Here is a 21,145-nt window from a genome sequence, read left to right as displayed (position 1 = left end):
GAAGTTCAGAGAGTTTAATGAAGGATTTCATTTAAAAAGAACAAGAAATTATGAAATATAACAATATACATGTAACAATATACAAAGTACATCAATATAATTAGAAATATTGGACATGTAAAATACAGTCATTAAAATATGAAGTGTTGTGGATAACAGACTATAGACAGGGATAGGAAGATAACAAATATTATAACATAGAAGACATGGAAGATTGATGGAAAGCTTCTTAAATTCATATACTAGAAATTCCAGAAGAGAAATAGTAGGGAAATTCTATTTTAAAAATACAATTTCTAAAACTGAAGGAAGACGTGAATGTTTAACTGGAAAATACGCTTTGAATACCACCTGGTATAGATAAAATCACATGATGCCGAAGTTTTGCTGGTTTTTCCAAAATTCAATTTAGGGAGAGTCTTAAAAGCCATCAAACAGTAAAAGATTAGATCATCTAGTAAGGTAGCTTGCTTGCATCATTGGATCCATTCTTTGCCCACTCCTTTATTAGTGCTTTTTGCTTTATGCCTTCATAGTGGACTCCCACTGTGTATGAGGGTGTATTGTTCTGCCCTGAGTCCATTCATGTGACAAAATGACCAGAAACTGAAAGATCTGTGGGAAAATACAAAAATGCTAGCAGTTATTTTATTCAAGTTCCAGAAAGAGAGGAGCGAATGAGACTGAAAAATATTTGAAGAAATAACATTTGAAAACGTCCAAATTTGGTAATTTTTAAAAATAAAACCAAATTCAAGAATTTGAGTAAACAAGATAGACCCAAAGAAGTTCACCTCCAGACATATCGTAATGCTATTTCTGAAAACTAAAGATTCCCCCATCCACATCCAGAATCTTCAAAGCAGCTCAGTAATATTTTTTTTAGCCTATTATCTATAGGGTAATAATGATTTGAATGGCAGTGAGTGTTTTATCAGAAACCATGAAGCTGGGTGTGGTATAATAATATTTTCAAATGGTGAGAAAAGTACCAACTGTCATCCTTTAATTGTACATCCAACAAAATCATCCTTCAAGAATGTAAATATACTAAAGGTATTTTTCAGATGAAAGTACGCTAAGATTTATCACTAGTAATGTTGTTATCAGAGAATTGCTAGAGGAAGTCCTTCAAACTGAAGAGAAATGATAGCTTAAGAAAAATTGACACATCAGGATTGAAGAGTACAACAGAAAGGTGAATATCTGAGGAAACTTTTGTCCTTAGTTTTAAAAATGATGTTTGAGATTCAAAACAAAAATTAAAACATTGCTGAAGACTTAAGTACTCATATGTGGAGATGACAACTCTATTCCAAAAGAGGGAAGAGTAAAGAGATGAAATTGTTGGTAAGATTTCTGCATTTGTAGTAGTAGAGTGTTCATATTAGTACAGTAAGTGCTCACTTAACAGCTTCAATAGATTCTTGCAAATTTTAATTTAAAGCAAAATGACATCACAGAAACAGCTCCTTGTATAACATCCTGTTCAAAGTTGACTGGGATATTTTTTTCCTTTTCAATGTCACCGTGAAATTGTATGACCTGTTGTATATAGATAGTGATAAATTAAGTATATAAATGATAACCCCTAGGACAAATACTAAAAGAGCTTCTTACAGATAGATTCAAGAAACTAGATAAAATAGAATATGTTTAAAAGTTGCTCATACATCCCATAGGAAGGGGAAATGGTTAACAGAAAACAATAAGATTGTAGTCTTAAATACTAACATGCCTGTTAAAAGATTTTGAGAATGGATAAAAAGCCATGACCTAGCTGTATGCTTCACAAGAAAATCATACTAAATGTAATGCTATATTACATCATGCTAAAGATTATTTATCAAATAATTGTAGTATCATACTTCATGGTGATACTGCAGAAGCCTTCACATTAGAGTTAGGAACTTGATTATAGCTTTTCTGTTACTGCCTCTATTAAAAAATGAAATAATAAAAGAAATAAGAATTAAAAACAAAAAAAAAATATAGTTTTTGATATTGCTCTCTGTTGCTGGTGAATCCCTCCTCCCCCCACCTCTGGCCTACACGCCAGTTCTTCTATGCAATAAATAAATAAGTAATAATTAATCTAGATATAAGATCAACATAAAAACAATCCATTTCTCTGGTAAAAATGTGATAGTTTGAAAATGTGATAGGAATAAAGATCCTCTTTCCATTAGGAGCAACAGCAACAACAAGAGGGTTATAACTAAGAATATACATATTAAAGGTCCGTTGGATTTTAGGAAAATGTCATAGCAGAATTGGATAAGTGGTGCATTACCTTTATGTTATTGAATTGGGAGGCTTAACTTTATTAATATAAAAAATAAATTCACTGCACCTCCATTTTTTTGGAACTGATGCTAAATTTTATTTGCAGAAAATGATCTATGAAGAACCAAAATATTCCAGAGGGGGTGGGGAGCTATGAAGGATGGGTTTCCTGCCCAGGTATTTAAGATGAAATAGAAAGGGCAAAGGTATAGAGGAACAGACCAGTGAAACAGAAAGCTCAGTTGTAGCATTCCAAATCGATGGTTTAATAAGTGGGGGCTATACAGATACATTGCCAAGATGATTGGTTCTGTCCATGAAAAAAAATGAAATTATGTAGATCTTGACCTCAGGTCATACTTAATAATTAATCTAGGTAGATTAGAGGTATAAATGTAATAAACAAGATTTTAAATACTGTTGTGAAGCATGTATCACAAAATACCTTGGAGTCAGTGGTAGGTTTTTAAAAACACGACTATAAGGAAAAACTGTAAAAGGAAAAATTGACAGATGTGACTATATCAAAATTAAATAAAACACCTTGTAATATAAAAGATGCCATATACAAAGGAGAGACAATGAGCCGCAGACTAGAGAAAGATATAGTCCACTTACATAGCTTGTGGAGGTTTAGAATCTAAAAATGTATAAGGAACTTTTTAGTTCTTTCTGTATTAGAAGAAAGATAACCCAGTTTTAAAAAAAGGCAAAATAAGTGACTAAGCTCTACACAGGGGAGGAAGTACTTGAAATAAATACATGAAAAGACATTTCGTTTTTTTCTTTTTTCTTTTTTTTCAATTGAGGCCACATTGCTTTACAACACTCTATGATTCAGAGGTATAGGTTCACATCTCTTCAGATATATGTCACCACGCCACGCCTACTGCTAAGGCACACTTCATCCTCCATCATAGTCCCTTGCGTCCTCTTGTTCCTTTGTCTCCTTTTCTCCCATCCCCTCTGGTATCCTCATTTCTGCAGTCAGATTTTTAGTGTTTGTTTTGGTTTAATTTTACCTGTTCCTTTGTTTTGCGTTTATTTTTCTACTAAGCAACTATAGTAGTTCTAAAACTCAAAATCTAGAGTAGGTATCCATAAAAATTTATACACAAGCTTACATACAACTATACATTTTAGTTACTGCTAATGATGATTGAATTGTAAGGAAAATACAGCCCTGTTCAATAGTTGTGTTTCTTTTCATGTAGAGATTTCTGGTATTATTATTATTATCATCATCATCATCATCATCATCGTTATTGGTAACCTTTAAGCTTTATCTGTGTTCATGCTAAAAATGATCCCTGTGCGAACTTCTGTGACAGATTTTAAGAATGTTGTTTGTTAAACAACAGTGAGTTAAAAACAACTGGCCATATGTGATTGCCTGGCTTTAACAAATTTTAATGTGAGGAATGAAGTAACAGCTTTGGGAGGAAGTTTGATGGTTGAGTGTGGCCTCATTTTGGAAAGTAAAGAAATGGCATATCGTGGAAAAAGATGTTAGAAGATTTTTTAATATTAAAAATATCCTCCAAATAGGGGCCTCCCCGGTGGCGCAGCAGTTGAGCGCTGGGTTGCGAAGCTGCCTGCAGCCTCTGCAGCGCCGGTTCGATCCCCGGCTGCTTCCCGGCCACCGGAGGAGGGTCCCACATAGTGCACAGACCTCTCCTGCCGCCCGCTGCTCCCCTCAGCATTGTACTTCGTCTGTCTGCCTGCTCTGCAACCCACTCTGGCTCTGGTGAATTCTCTCACACTTCCGCGCTTCTGACTGTACCCAGTGCTTGTATAAATCAATCAATCAATAAATAAATAAATATTAAAAAATATCCTCAATAGAATTTTGTTGACATTATAATGAATCATTAAAATGTAAGATTTACTGGATTTTTCAGATGGGGGGGTGGGAGTAGAAATTAGTTATTTGTTTTCTGGAGATGAGTGTAAATTTTAAAAAGTAGATTAATTTTCTTTTGTTTTTACTGTAATAATTTATAATTTATTAAAATTGCCAGTATCAAATATTATAACCCTTAAAAACCTCACAATTTTCAAATACTTTTGTTTGGTGATCTACTTGACCGTTCAAACACATGATTTAATAAGTTTCTAATTTTATATGTCCTTTTCTTTTGGCAGTTATTACCTATCCTTTATACACAGCAGGTATTGAACTAGTACTGTCTTTAGAACTAGTACTATCTCTGCATTTGACCTGCTAATATTTTATCATTATAGACAAATATTGGTAATGTTTGGCCTGTAAGAGAAAGCAAAAATAAAGAGAAGCAAACAAAATCCTTTAAATGTGAGAGTACCATTGTGTGTATAAGCATTTTTTAAAAAACCTAAACCAAAAATTGAACTCATGGATTTCAGAAGTAGAAGAAACCTTGAAAATAAATTTGTTTGCCATTATTTTATAAATTATACCTAATATTCATTGATAACCTACTGTTACAGCATTGTCACTTTTTATACTTTGTTTAATCCTTATGACAACTCTGAGATATTTCTGTTATATCTGTTTTAGAGTTGATGAAACTTAGACTTTCTTCTATATCAAAATCTGTGATCTCAATTGTGCCACAATGTTGGTCAAAGATAAAACAGTAAAGACCAGAAAAATCCATGTTAGTGCCATATGACTTTGCTAATAACATCATATGTCATTTAGAGTCAGCAGTGCACTTTTGTTTCCATTATTAGTGAAGTGTATTTTGTTTTCTTTTAGTATAATGCTTCATCCCAGCAGCAGAAAGACGTAATTAAGAGTAGGAGCCTGGACAGGCGGCTACAAGAACCAATAGTATTAACAAAATGGAGACATAGCACCATTGTGTTGGACACAAATGACAAGGTGGGCCTTTTTGAGAATCTTTGTTGAGGATTTTTGTAAGTTGTTTATTCTTAATTTCTACTCAGCTGAATCTCATATCTTGGTGAATACTATTTTATTGAATGTCCTGTAATGGATTTTGGTTTTGAAGATTATTGCACAGTAGACTTATCCGTGGCATACCTTTATACATTTGAAACTAATAGATGACATATAATTTTGATAAACCTATTTTATGTTTATAAGATGGACTGATAGAACACAATGAAACTAGTAGCACAATTTCTAATTTATATATTGTGAGGATATCATGCAGTTGAATATTTAGTGTATATTAAAGAAATAAGATTCTGGAGTTAGTGATATTGAAGAATGCCTGAAAAATATTAGCACTGAGATAAATCTGAGTAAGTAGGACTGCTTAGAGATTTTAATGGAGAAATTCATTTAGCTCAAAGAAGTGGATTACAATTCATTTTACCTAGGAAGTCCCTAAACAGCATGTAATATTCTCTAAATGTAAAAACCATTGTTGAATCAACTTTTCACACTGCAACAACTAAGGGTGATTGTTTTGGTGATGGAGAGTTAAAATGTACTCTTTTTTACTTTTTTTTGAGATTCATTTTCATTTTATATTACAATAACTTGCATAAAGTTCTTAATACATTTCCTTTTCAGTGAATTGTTCCAGAGTATAAGAATCTGACTTTCTTGACAGATTTATTTATTTTTGGTAGAAACGTCTTTCCCTCACACTTTATCCTTTAAAAATGAATTTACAGATGATTTCCTTCTTGAGTAAGTTTCTATTATCACCTGATGTGGTCCCTTTTAAAATAAGTCTTCGAAGTTATGTAAGAGGGAGTACACCAGAGGAGTCTAGCTGACTAATGTATGATAAGGGGCACAGTGTGTGTAACTTGAGATGTAGTCAAAGAAAGTTAATATTATGTAGTAAATGTTGATAGGGTGACATAAGTCCTAATTCAATGTTCAGGTAATCTTGGAGAAGATTAGGTGTGTGTATGTGTGTGTATGTGTTGGCATTTGTTTGTGCCTATGTATAGTTTTTACTAAAACCTGCTGTTTATAGATAAATTTAACATATCTGTGCACATACATTTATAAATAGATGTAAATAAATGTATAATTGAAAAATTATTGTTTGTAATATAACCATTATACATAATCACTTCATTTGATAAGGTTTTTATTTCTGTAGGGCTGATAATACTATGAAAAATCATAATTTATTTTCATAGAATTTTTCCCAGACTGTTTTAATATTAGTTATTCTTTTAGAGTGAAGAGTTTGTAGGGTGAAACTTAAATGAGGTTAAATTTGAGATTTGGACACTAAGTGTAATTATTTTTGTAAAAATATATTTGATAGGATTTTAGTATTTTGTCTTTTAACATTGTAGGCCTAGGGTGTTTCACTTGTAAGGTTGTCCCCTTCAAGGTTTTTCCTTGTGAACAGTCACTGCTACCAAGTTTCTGTGGTTACAAATTGTATCAGAGAACTTTCCCAAGTCAGTGAATGTTGAATTAATGGGTTACTGTGCTGTTTGACAATTCCTGGTTTTATAGACAGTACCTTATCCAGTTCCATAACTATAGGAAAGTAGACCAATAAACAGATGTGGAGATGATTGTTCAAATAAATTATTTGGATATACAAGAAAGTTAATAATAGGTATTGAAACATGATTTTTCTAATTCTCTTTTTTTAAAAAAACTATTCAAAGCATCTGGGGAAATGGAAAAAAATTGAATGGAACTTGGCTGTTGGTACTAAAACAGTCTTTTTCAGTCTTTTGCTCTACGAATAATAGTCGTACATAAGCATTTATGGTAGAAATTACACAGTTTTAATGCACTTTAAAAATGCATGTTATTGAATTGCTCCTATTTTAGATTTAGACATGAAAACTTTAAAAAAATTTCAAGTTATTAATCTTTAAATTTGGGCTTCTTTCTTTTAAAAAATTGCTTATTTTTAATAATTAACTAAATTACTTTAAATATTAATAGCAAGTCAATTAAATTTCTTACATAGTCATTAAAGTAAATTTCTTATTCTAGCAGTTGCCAAGTAATTTCTGTGACTGTTCCTTGCCTAATTCTGGGTCCTCCTACCTACCATCTCAAAAACAAGTTATTACATTTTTATTTACAAGTGTGTGGCTTTTACCTATTCTCAATATGGTTAAATCAAGCTGATGCAGCATTGTGATTTTAAGGCAACATGCATCATTTCTTTTGAATAATTCTGTATGAGGTATTTAAATTTTTAACTAATCAGTTTAAAACATGCCATATTTAATAAACCCTCTGGCATCTGTAATTTTAAAATCATTACAATATTAGTTCAAAACGGAAAATAGAAGGAAAATAACTAGGAAAAAATTCTTCTTAGCCTCCTTATTAAGCTCTCCCACTGTGAGTAGAGGGAGAAATATAATTACATAAAATAGAGTAACATTTTTCATTACTTATTTTTTATAGGAATCTCCAACTGCCTCAAAACCCTGCTTTCCTGAAAATGAGTCTTCTCCCTCTTCACCAAAGCACCAAGATACAGTTAGTATGATAACAGCATATAGTATTATATAGTCCAGTTATTTTAATCAGCTTCAATAAATTTTCTCTAAGTGTAATGTTTAAATAATTCTTGGGCTTTTATTAAATTTCATTGTTTCTTAAGAGACATACTCAAAATTAAAATAGGTTTAAATTAAGACTCAGGCTTTATTGAATTTAAAAGTCCCTCTGTACAAAATAGGTATCTTCATGATGAACTGATTTACATACTATATTTGTAAATGATTAATTTATAATTTGTTTATTTTTTAAAAAATAAATGTAAAATATCCAATGAATACTATCAAAATATACTTTACCCTTTTTTTCCTCAGACCAACAGTCCAAAGGTAAGAAGTACCCACCTTCTTATAGATGCCTTTTTATTCCTGTGCTGTAAAGCACATTGCCCCATCTATGCCAGAGGAATATTGGACGTATGTAATTCAACTAAGTTTCCTCTAAACTGAAAAACCTCTGAACGAGCTGTCGTCTGACTCTTGTCTTAATGTTAAAGGCATTTTACTGGACCTCTCTGTATTTATCGTCCCTCCAGTCTGTCTTGTAACTTGCTGATATTCTTTCCTTTTAATGGCTTCCCTTATAAAATGAAGACTAAAAGTTTTAATGAGGACTGCAAGACTACATACGCTGTGACTCTTGACTGCTTCTGCAGTCTTCTTGTGTTCTCCTCTTCTTTCCGGACTTGATTTTTTCGGCTACACTGCTTTTCTCTCTGTTCCTTAAAGGAGCCTGCTGTGTTAGACCTTACATGTGTCATTTCCCCGCCCACTAAAACATTTCAGTCCTGTCTTTACCCAGTTTTAAATAGAGTAATTCTTTCCATTTCTTATTTCTTACAGGAACCTTTAACCCTATATGAGTGTCTGTCCTTCCCACTAGACATTGGAGCAGGAATGGAGTAACCCCAATACCTATTGTAGTGCCATATAGTTGCTGTTCAGTATTTGTTAAATGAATAAATGAAATTTTTAAGGCTTCTTAAAAGACAAACTTTTATTACTTCATTATTTTATGAGACTATGGTAGACTTGCTTATTATGATACTTCTGATTTCTTTAGGAGGCAAAGCTTTCCAGATGCCATTTTTCTCTTTCTTCATCCCCAGTCTACTCAGATCTTTATGGTTCACATTTCCATCTGCCACTGTAGGCAACCTCTTTGCCCAGAATGGTCCTTGACTTTTTCTACATTTATGGTGAAATCCTATACTGACTTTTAAGACTTAACTCTTTAGGAGACCTTGCCAGACTAACCTCGGGGTAATAACATTTCTTTTTTATCTGAACTCCCAAGTTACTTATTGTATCAAATGATACCAAATTAACCTCATGTACTCCTTGCCTCTCTAGTAAGGTTTTGAATTCCTAGGATAGATGGCGAGACTATGTTTCTACTTTTTATGTTCTGCATTTTTAACACAGTTCTGAGTACATAAACATTAGCTATAAATGTAAACATATTTTTAAAGGTTTTGTCAAGAATTACTCTATGACTCTAACGTACTGTTAATATACTACTACTGTCTATCAGTTTAATAGAAAAAGGCAGAACCCCTTTTAAACTTATTTTAAATATAGGTAATATAGAACTTCTATAAATTAATATTTTTTTGTATGTTGTTTACATTTCAGTAGAAGGGAATATTTAAGTAGACCTAGGAAGATTAATTTGAAAATGTTCCACATGGAGTTACAAAGGACTATTTGCAAAATATTATTTCCTTGTGTACTTAACCATTTTCTGAGTAGGTTGACACAACTAGACCATCCTGGACTCACAGAACCCTCTGATGGCCATTACAAGGAACTGCCTCACCAATATTTCTTCTGTTTCATTCTTTGTTTATCTTCAGGTGAAAAAAATGAAGAGCTCTGTTTTTACCTGAGAACATTTGTTTTTACATGAACATACAGAGTTCCTTTCCCTCCTGATGCTCCTCTTCCCTTCCCCTGAATGCCTCCCTACCTGAAGGCTGTCCTACCTCTTGCCACGGAGGCTTTTGCCCTTCTTGACTTCTCTCACTCTACTCTTTGCTTTCTTGTCTCCATTTTCTGTTTCTACTAAGTCTTGCTTGTCTTTTCCACTTGTATGCAGTTAATACAAGGAGATATTTTTTCCCCTCATTCTTTTTATACTAACCAAAATCTGGTTAGTATAAAGCTTTGGTGATAGTAAAAAGAAAGCTACAAATTTTCAAATGAAAATTATACCTAATTTCATCTTAAAATCTTTGCAAATTGTCCATCTCTTTATTCTTTTTTGTTTCGATTTTTTATAGAAGCTTTATTGCAGTTTAACTCACATGCCATAGAATTCACCCATTTAAAGGACACACAGTTCAAGGGTTTTTAGTATATTTAGACATGTGCAGTCATCATAGTAAATTTTAATTACCTTTTTTTTTTTTTAAAGATTTTATTTTTATACAAGAGCTGGAGTACAGGCCAGAGGCGTGGGAGGGTGAGAGGACCCACCAGAGGAAGAGTAGGGAGCAGAACAGGCAGAAGGACCGAAATACACTGCTGAGGGGAGCAGTGGGCACGACAGGAGAGGTCTGCTGTGCCATGTGGGATCCTCGTGCCTGGCCAGGATCGAACCCACACTGCAGAGGCTGCGAACAGCTTCATAGCGCAGTACTCAACCCGCTGCACCACCAGGGAGGCCTAATTTTAATCATCTTTGCTATCAGTTCTCTACCTCCACATCACACCAACTCCTAAGAAGCAACCAGCTTCTATCTTACAAGATTTCCTATTCTGGACAGTTAATAAAATAATATGTAGTTTTTTATATAACATGGTTTTCATTCAATTTCTTCTAATCAAACTAGATTTAAAATTCCATCTTTCAATGTAAATTTTAGACATTTTTCTCACTTTCAATTTCTAAATGCATTATTTTTTATAGTCCCTTCAAATCCTTTTTTGAAATGGTGTATATAAATTTTTTTTTGGCATTTTATTTATTTTTTTTTAAATAATAAATTTTATTTTTATATTCCCCATACAATTGCAGCCCCCCCCATTCTGACCCCAATCCCTCCCCTCCCGCCTCCACCCCCCTAAAAGTGTCTCTGGTTCATAATTTTTTGTTGATTTTGATTTTCACTTTCTTATAGTTATTCATTTTCCTGGTCCCTTATTTAAGTTTTCTAGATTCCTGCTATGAGTGAGACCATACGTTTTTTGGCATTTTAAATGGGTGGGTTTATTAGGAAATAGTCACCTGCATAGATACTGGTGGCCACAAAGAGCTACATTTTGAAAGGGGCAGATTTATTAAGAAAAAGAGACACCTGCATCGACACAGGCAGACAAGCTCTGCATTTGAAACAGACAAATTTATTAAGAACAAAAGAGACTCCTGCATAGATGCAGGTGAAGAGTCTTCGGACAAAATCTGCCTTAAATCAGTATATTTTACTATGATAGAACTACCGCATGTATTAAATAGGATTTTTGTGGACTCATCTAAGAACCTACTCTGTCCAGTATGCCTGTGAGAACATGCATTTTAAAATTACTGAATACTGGGCCTCCCCAGTGGCGCAGCGGTAGAGCGCTGGGTTGCAAAGCTGCCCGCAGCCTCTGCGGCTCCGGTTCAATCCCTGGCTGCTCCCCGGCCACCGGAGAAGGGTCCCACATGGCGCACAGACCTCTCCTGCCGCCCGCTGCTCCACTCAGCAGTGTACTTCAGTCCTTCTGCCTGCTCTGCTCCCCACTCTGGCTCTGGTGAATTCTCTCTCCCTCCCGTGCTTCTGACTGTACCCAGTGCATGTATAAAACAAAACAAAACAAACAAACAAACAAAAAAAGCCTCTAAAAATAAATAAATAAATAAATAAAATTACTGAATACTGAATAAAGTTTTAGAATACATAACTTGGAAGTTTGAGCTTTTGACCCTGTATTTCCAATTATATATTAAAATGTATTACCCATTTTGGAGAAAGTTACTTTTCAATACTTTTTCTCAGCACTTTCTTTAAAAATAACATTGGTGGACAAATTTGCTAGGTTTTTTTCATTTCATATTAATATTCTAAAACCTTTTTGTAAAAAACAATTTGAATATCTAATTTTTTAATAACTCCAATTCTTTTAATTTCAGTTAAGGTGAACTTCACATAATATTAACTGTTGACCAATACAACATTTACTATGTTTACAGTGTGTGTAACTCACATTTACCTAGTTTCAGAGTGTTTTCATCATCTCAAAAAGAAATCCGTATCTATTAAACAATAACTTCACATTTCTTCACCTCCCTTTCCTTGTCTCCTGGCAACAGCTAGTTTGCCTTGTGTCACTGGGCTTACCTGTTCTGCAACTTTCAGCACACTGGTTCTTTCTCCACACCGAACCATTGTGCATGTTTTATTTATACTATAAAGAAGAAATATTACATGACTATAACATGATTAACTGACAATAAGGATTTTTGATAGGCTGTTGATTTTGGTATTACAGTAATTGTTAATCAAAATTAGAAAATGCCTATTTTACTAAATGAATACAACACAACACAAAAACATCAGTTAATTTTGAATCATATTAATGAGAGTAAGTATATCAGTATGAAATAAAACTCTATCTGAATTCCCCCCCAGCCAAATCTCTCACCAATATATCCAAACCTTTATAATTCAGCTTTCATGATGAATTCAGAAACTTTGGTGTTTGAAATTTAAATCTTCATTTTCTCCTTCACTGCTTTTTTCTTATATTCTTCTAGTTGCACTGTGAATTTGTTGGTTAATTACTTCAGCAAATGTGTACTGAATGCCAACTACATGCTAGATGTATAGGCACCGATTATAATACATTGATGAATACAACAGATGTGGTCCTGATTTACAGCCAAGTGGAGTAAACAGTGAATAGTATATATGCCACTGTACTTTCCAATGGCGAGGCAGCATTAAGTGTAATGAAGGAAACAAACTGGGGGAAATAGTAAATAATGGGAGGGACAGAGAATCTGCTAATTAAGAGTGGTCAGGAAAGCTTCTCTAGAAAGGTGTCATTAAAGCTAAGATAACCACTGTTTATAGTTGTTCAAGCCTAGGAGTTTTCCTCACATCTTCCCTCTTACCCATCCATCCAGTTCTTGCCAATTATGTCTTCTGAATCTCTTTCAAATGTGATCCCTCTTAGCTTTCTCCCTGCAATACTTTAGGCATTCAATATCTCTTATGGCAATTATTAGAATTATGGCAACATTGCCATTTTCTTGAACCACCCCATCCCATTCAATACTTTGAGGAAACTTAAAGGTCCTCAAATACGATGTGCCGCCTTTAGCTTCTGTGCTATTACACAGTCTATTCTTTCCATCTTCCTCACTCTGATTCCACTCAAATGTCAGTCTCCTTAAAACTTTCTCTGACTCTCTTCTTTCTCCCAGGTTGAGTTAGATATATAGCTTTCTGATGGCACTTATCACTTTGTATGGTAACTGTTTTGTATGTATACAGTTTGAATGTGGGCAGTTTTATTATGTTCGAGTTAGTGTGCTTAGTGTTTAGAACATCAGTGCTTGGCTTGTAATCACTGTGAGAGTTTCCTGAAAGTTCAGGACCCTTTACTTTAATGATGCACTGTTTGGTATTAGTTTCACTCCATCCATTGACTAGGATAAACCTTCGTTTAGAGTGTTTCTCGTTCTTAGGCATAGGCTCTGTCTCTGTTGCTATCTATCCCTTTGATTTTCTTGTTTTCTTCTTTCTCTACCTGTATTTATTTCCTTGCTACCGCTACTTTTTGACCCTGTTTAGTTCTCACTTGGCATTTTTAAAATTTCTACCTCTATTCTAATTTCTGTGTTCCCTAGTTCACATAGTCAGTACCCATCCTCTTAATGTTGTTACTTAGTTCCTATATCACTGAAAGATTTTCCTCTCCTGTGCTTCTGCAGATTAACTGGAAATGTTCTTATTTAACATTCTGTGCATGTAAGTGTCCATAATTTTGTTGAGAGGAAGCCAAGAGCCTTTATGAAAAGTATCAAAATGTGCATATCTTAGGAGATCTAACTTACACTTTATGGAAAAATTTTGGTAACACTTCATATGGGTATTCCCAGAGTTCTGGGTACACACAAAAAATTCATCTTTGTCTATAATGTGAATTTCTATCAGCCCAGGCAAAACCTTCAGATATTATCTTTTAGACATCATCAAGAAAATATTCAATATTTTTCTCTGACACAGGAAAAGTTAACTTTTTCTAATTAAAGTATGCTGAGAAAATAGTTGAGGTAGAAGTTAAATAATCAGTAGCAAATTCTGAATTGGAAATTTGTGTGTGTCTGTGTTGTGTGTGTTTCAATTGAAGTAAAATTGACTGTTCTGTCATAGATAAAGGGTTTACTAATGTTGATTATTATTCTAGGCATCAACTCATTTTGATTAAATTCACTTGAATATAGGAAACTAAAACAGAAAATGAGTTGTTAATTCCACCTGGAAGAATTTTAAGATATCATTTAACTGTAGCATGGTAGCTTTTGCTTTCGTTGGATTGATGGTAAAGATGTGTCACTATTTTTTTTTAAAGATTTATTTATTTATGCATACAAGAACTGGGGTACAGGCCAGAGGTGTGGAGGGTGAGAGGATTCACCAGTGACAGAGTGGGGACCAGAATAGGCAGACTGACTGAAATATACTGCTGAGGGGAGCAGTGTGCGAGACAGGAGAGGTCTGCTGCACCATGTGGGTAGCTACCTGGCTGGGGATTGAACTCGTTTTGCAGTGGCTGCGGTCAGCTTCATAGGTTGAGTCTTAACCCCTTGTGCCACCAGGGAGGCCCGATTTGTCATTATTTTTGACATCAGCTGGCTAATAGATCTAGTTTGTCCAGAGCCAAATTTACCATCTGATATCTTTAATGAAGCACATACTGAATTTTTTATGCCACATTAAGGCCATTTCTACACATAGTAATTTATTAAATGTAGTCACTGCATTTGTTCTGCCTAGTTATTTTTACATTCTGACAAAGTAGAATGTACATTCTTAAATAATTTTGAGACTATTATTATTATACAATAACATCAAAGTAAGCAATTCTTTTTTTTTTTTTTTTTTTGGTGGCGGTGTTTCTTGTGCTAACTTGCAGCATTTATGTGGAAATTAATTGGGTAGCAAAGTATCTAATGAATAGCTGCCGTGACTTGAGAAGAAATGTCTGATTATAAAATTACTGAAAATAACTTTACAAGGGTATTAGAAAATTGTAATTTTAAAGTAGTCTAGAACCAAACAGATTACTTACACATTAATCTTTTAAGCTGATTTTTAGAGTACCGTATCATTTTGATGGAATCAGATGTAAGGACTTGGTCTCATTGTCTGTATGAATGGTGCATAAATAGTATTACTCTATTCCATAGGGTCAAGAGAAATACGGATTATTAAATGTAACAAAAATAACTGAAAATGGGAAAAAGGTTCGGTAAGTACATACATTTTTAAGGTTTTGATATGTGTTATCTGTGATTGAAATAAGTAAAAAACTGTTACTATAATCTAGTAGAGAAGATTAAAAGATTCATAGCCATTTTAGATAATGTATTTTCTAATAAAATATATGTAGGATTGTCATAAATATTTTTCTGTGTCTTGGCATATTTCTTAAGGCAGTATAAAACTTAGAGGTTATAAGGCAGAGGAGGCTGAGCAAGAATCAACTTTATTAAAAAAAAACTTTTAAAAATAAGTAGTAAATGCACATAGTAAAAAACAAAGGTGCACAAATTTTTTGTCATATATCAGTAATCACCCAGCCATTATTTCTCCTTCCCAAGAGGCAACCAATAAAGTCTAGTGAGATCTAATGATTTCCTCTAGAGATAAAATATGTTTGTGTGTGTTTCTGTGTACATAGTTAATTTTTTTTAAACACAGTATTTTAACAGTTTATCTTAGAGGTGGTTCTGTTTTGTTGTATTAAGAGATGCTATGTCATTTAAAAAAAATTATATTTATGCATACAAGAACTGGGGTGTAGGCCAGAGGTGCAGGGGGTGAGAGGATTCACCAGAGACAAAGTGGGGAGCAGAATAGGTAGATCTACTGAAATTCACTGCTAAGGGGAGCAGTGGGCAAGATAGGAGAGGTCTGCGCACCATATGGGTTAGCTCGCTGGCCAGGGATCGAACTCATGTTGAAGTGGTTGAAGATAGCTTGATAGCGCTGAGACTTTAACCCCTGCACCACCCGGGAGGTCCCCCTTTTTTAACTGTTACATAGTTACATATTATGTGGCTAGATCATAGTTTATTTAATCAATGTTCATTTGTAGCAAGCCTGTCCATTGGTAGATGCTTCAGTGTTTATATTTGTTTGCTTTTACAAACAATATTTATTATCTTGCATAGTTCATTTTGCAAGTATGTAAATATGCCTGTAGAATAAAGTTTACAAAATAGAATTTCTAGGCCATATATAATGGGCATTTTGATAGAATATTCTAAATTGTGCTCTTAAGGAATCAAATCATTTCATATCTCAATTAGTTGTGGATTTTTCTACAGCATTGCCAATATAATATGTCGTCAAATTCTTTGATCATTGCTAATAGAGATTAGGGAGAAAAATGGTACTTTTATTTGAATTTCTGTTTAGTCAGATAGAGTATTAAAAGCTGTTTGTATTTCTTGTTAAATTGTCAGTTTGTACTCTCCTACTATTGGGTTATTGACTTTTTTGGATAATGTGTAGTATTGCATAATGAATTAAAAAAATTAACTCTAAAAAAGTATTAAAAATATATGATTTTATAGTCAAAATGAGATCAATCTGTTTGAGTTAAAAATTTACATTTAGTCTCTTTGATTTTATTTTATTGAATTGTTTTTGTCAGATTTTAAATTTACTTTAATTGAACTGTTTTTGTCAGATTCTTAGATTTGCTTGAATTAAACTGCCTTTGACAGGTGGTAGATGTTACATGTGAATGGGGTCTATTTCTTGTTCCCTTTTGGGTATAGATTAGATAGTTCTTTGGCTGCTTTTTTCTATTTTTGTTGTTGTTTTTGCTTTGGTAATTAGTCTTGGATTTTCTACATCTTTTGTAGTGTTTTTGGTGATTTGTTTTCCTAAAAATGCCCTCCATTTCATCATCCTCAACTTTATTATGCAGAACAGATCCAAAAGTCTTTAATACACTGTATATTAGTATATTTCAAATATTTTTATCTAAGAATATTTAAACTCTTAAGTTAGTGATTACTCCAAAGAATTTTTGTCTATATACAGTTTATAGATATTTACTGTAAGAAATTAAAACAGAAAGCTTAAGAATATTTATTGTTTTAAAATTAACTGGTTATGAGCCTCCCCGGTGGGACAGCCATTGAGCGCTGGGTTGCGAAGCTGCCCGCAGCTTCTGCAGCGCCGTTTGGATCCCCGGCCACCGGGCGAGGGTCCCACATGGCGCGCAGACCTCTCCTGCCGTCCCCTGCTCCCCTTAGCAATGTACTTCATCAGTCTGCCTTCTCTGCTCTCCCCTCTGGCTCTGGTAAATTCCCTCACCCTCCTGTGCTTCTGACTACCCAGTGCTTGTATAAATAAATAAACAAACAAACAAATAAATCTTAAAAAAATTTTTTTAAAAAATTAAATTAACTGGTTAATATAAATAGTATTTAACTGGTTAATATAAATATTTTTATGATGAACCCCCCATATTTTCTAATATAAAAGCAATTCATGAAAAGTGTGACTTTTAAAAATGTAATAAATTTTTAATATTTAGCTTAATGGAAGAAAGCTGGATTCTCATCTCTGTTGTGACCTTTTTTTTGGTTAGCTTATGAAGAATATCTTCCCTTACATAGATAAAGTTGGAAAAGAAGGAGGGCTATTTTAATAACCTTTCAAATAATTGTGCACATTTTTCTGCTATACCAACCTCTACAAATTGCAGAGGTTGCAATGAAGGCTCTGAAAAATTGTCAATAAACTTTCATACTCAGTTACATTAAAATGCATGTGTTTATGTTGTATTTTGAATGACTGTACCCAGGCATAATTTTGTAGCATCATGTAGGTTTTTGGGAAAATACTGGTTCAATGAATTTGTTAACTTTTTACATGTTGACACATTTTATAATATCAAAGAATCACAAACCAGTAATATCAGAAAGACCATTATTAGAAAATTATTTGCCTCATTATGTAGCAGACAAAACAAGTTTTTCAAAATTCTGCTTTCCATTTGAAAGCTTTAAATTTTGTCAATAAATACTATCATTTCAGTGAAGTGTCAAACTCACTTTTATTTTTGAGATAATGTCTACCTGTTAAACAGTCAAATCAAAATAACCATAGCATGTCAGTTATTTTTGGGGGAAAAACATTGGGTTCCATGAAAAAAGTGACTTCTCTGCTTGTGACTAAGTCACACAAATGACTCACATGCCTCAGACATTCAGACAACTATCATTAATTTAGTTTTCAAACATTCGTTCTTCAATAGTCAGTGTGTATCTGAGGATACACATTTAGTTTGCAATTTTTCCGATTTTGAAAATTAAACTCAAGTTTATTGAAGGTAGAAATGTACAAATCTTAGCTCCTTTCAGAGGAAAGTATAATAGATAGTATCTAAAGAAATAAAAGATTAAGAGTATCAAATAAACTCACAAATGAAAATGTCCTTCAAAAATACTTTGAGATCAAAACCAAAAAAAATAACAAACTGACAAGCAGAACAAACACCAAACATATCTACTTATCAATATCAATAAATGTTAAATGCAATTGAAAGAAAAAAACATGCTCAAACTGAGGCATAAAATAAAACCCAGTTAAATAGGAGACATCTAAAAAATGATTCAGAAAAATTTAAAAAACCAAGCAAACAAAGAAGCATGTTCAAAGGTATAAAAAGTAAAGTAAGAATAATGATCTTAATAGCAAACCCAATTTATTCATGCACAAACCATTAAGCATTACAAAAATGGATACTTTAAAATGATAAACTGCTATAAATAAAGCTGCAATGAAGATATTCTCATTAGGACTAGCCATTCACCTAACCATAAGCAAAGTCAAAAAAAGAAAAATAGAATCTCAGTAAACTTTATTTCACTTCTCTGAATCCATGAAGTTGAAGTAGACATAAAATAATAAATAGGTCTAAATAGATAATTAGGTCTTTTAAGTAGTTCTTTTTTTTTTTGTGACAAACATACTTGTTTTTTATTGTGCAACAGATATGTAACATGTAATTTACTACTTTAACCAATTTAGAGTATACAGCCCAGTGCAGTAATTACATATGCATTTCTGTAAAACCATAACGGCCACCATCCATCTCCAGAGTTTTCTCTTCTCTTCTCGAAAAACTGAAACTCCATACTCATTAAGCAATAATTCATTCCTTCCTCCCCTCAGCCCCTGGCAACCATCATCCTACTTTTTGGTTTCATGAATTTGACAACTCTAAGTAACTCATAAATGAGGGATCTATTTTAATACTTGTGCCTTATGACTAACTTACACTGATGCCTAAAGTTCATGTTAGAAGGTACATCATGTGTTAGAATTTCCTTCCTTTTTTTTTTTATTTTTATATTCCCCATACACTTGCAACCCCCTGATTTTGACCCCAACCCTCCTTTTCCCGCCCTCCCCCCAAAGTGTGTCTCTGGTTCATAGTTGTTTGTTGATTTTGATTTTCACTTTCTTATAGTTATTCATTTTCCTGGTCCCTTATTTAAGTTTTCTAGATTCCTGCTATGAGTGAGACCATCCGGTATTTTTCTTTTTCTTTCTGGCTTATTTCGCTGAGCATGATCCCTTCCAGCGCCATCCATGTTGCTGCAAATTGCATGTGTTTATCTTTTTTGAATGCTGAGTAATATTCCATGGTATATATGTACCACATCTTCTTGATCCAGTCATCTATTTTTGGGCATTTGGGCTGTTTCCAAAGCTTAGCTATTGTAAATAGTGCTGCTATAAACATAGGGGTGCAGGTGCTCTTTGGAATTAATGTTTCTGTGTCCTTTGGGTAAATTATTAAGTAGTTCTTAATTGATATTCTACATTGGTAAAATGGAGAGCAAATCTACTTTTGGATAAGGAAGCCTTAATAAATTCTTATAAGGGGCAGATTTGACATTCATTTTAGCCTTTTAGCAGTTGAATTTCCTTTAAAGATAATTAATATATTTTCCTATTTGCAAATACTGATCTCTACCTGCTATTTGAAAAGTACTTTGCTAGGTCTGTGGTAGGTACAAAAATAAAACACTGTTTCTTCCTTCAAGTAATTTACAACATCAGTGAGAAAGGAACATTTAAAACAAAGTTTCTAATAGAGAAAATAATAAGTCAAATGCACTCTGGCCAAGGTGTAATATTGACCAATTTTAGAGTTCTCAGTGGGATCATTGCTAAGTGCATACTGACCGTAGGTCTTGCCTGTACATCTGGAGATAGGGACATAGAGTGGACAGTTTCTTTTAGAGCCCCATAATACAGCAAACACCTAACACTGGTTACCTCTGGAGGTGGCTCGAAGGAGAAGAAATAGGTGCCTTTAACTTTATAAATTTCTGCATTCAGAGTTTTGATATATATATATATATATATATATGTTATGGTTATTTAGAATCAGAATTTTTAAATCTCATGTTGGTGGTAATAATCTCAGTGGTCAAACAGAATATAATACATTGTGTACTTGTAATTATCTGATATCTACCACTTACCTAGCACAACCTTATTAGGGGAAGGGAGAGAACCAACAAGTATTGGTTATATTTAGTTATTATATTGGTCAGGTTATTAAAGCTAACAAAGTAAGTTTTAACTTTTGGGGCCTCCTTGGTGGCATAGGGGTTAAGTCTCAGCGCTGTCATTGCTGCGGCCCAAGTTCGATCCTGGCCAGGGAGCTAACCCACATATGGCGCGGTAAACCTTTCCCGTCTCACCCACTGCTCTGCTTCGCAGTGTATTTCAGTCAGTCTGCCTGTTCTGCTCCCCACTCTCTCTGGTGAATCCTCTCACCCCCCGTACCTCTGGCCTACACCGAGTTCTGCCATGCATAAATAAATAAATCTTTAAAAAGGGGATAAGAATTAATAGTTATAAAGTCCTTAAGAAAAAAAAGTAAGTTTAAACTTTAAAAGTTTGGTTAGAAAAATTGGATCGTTGAGCTTTAATTGGTTGTCTTTATAATTTCAGAAAGAACTGGTTGTCTTCTTGGGCCGTGTTACAGGGTTCATCTTTACTCTTTACCAAAACTCAAGGAAGTAGCACAAGTTGGGTAAGTATTTCTTTTCTTTGGAGACTTTATACATTTGAATTCTATGGATGGTATTGTACCTTCATTTCACAAAGTTTTCCAAAGTCCTTGAATACTAGCCATAGCTATGGCTAGTATTCAC

General features: G+C 33.6%; 1 protein-coding gene across 3 annotated transcripts in view; it reads left to right on the top strand.

Annotated features, from left to right (window-relative positions):
* Positions 1-21,145, top strand: part of ARHGAP12 (Rho GTPase activating protein 12) — a gene marked incomplete at both ends in the record, with an annotated part of 82,934 nt that overhangs the window by 46,905 nt on the left and 14,884 nt on the right. Inside the window, 5 exons of one of the 3 annotated variants that reach the window (XM_084253534.1) lie at positions 5,027-5,152; positions 7,643-7,717; positions 8,053-8,067; positions 15,137-15,198; positions 20,943-21,024. In XM_084253534.1, coding sequence (XP_084109660.1) covers positions 5,027-5,152; positions 7,643-7,717; positions 8,053-8,067; positions 15,137-15,198; positions 20,943-21,024 — 360 coding nt within the window. The remainder of the gene's footprint in view (positions 1-5,026; positions 5,153-7,642; positions 7,718-8,052; positions 8,068-15,136; positions 15,199-20,942; positions 21,025-21,145) is intronic. The other 2 variants (XM_084253533.1, XM_084253535.1) reach the window with 2 other exon arrangements.

This window comes from Talpa europaea (genome assembly GCF_964194135.1).
Source record: "Talpa europaea genome assembly, chromosome: 14".
NCBI lineage: Eukaryota > Metazoa > Chordata > Mammalia > Eulipotyphla > Talpidae > Talpa > Talpa europaea.
This window is presented reverse-complemented; position numbering and strand designations above follow the sequence as displayed.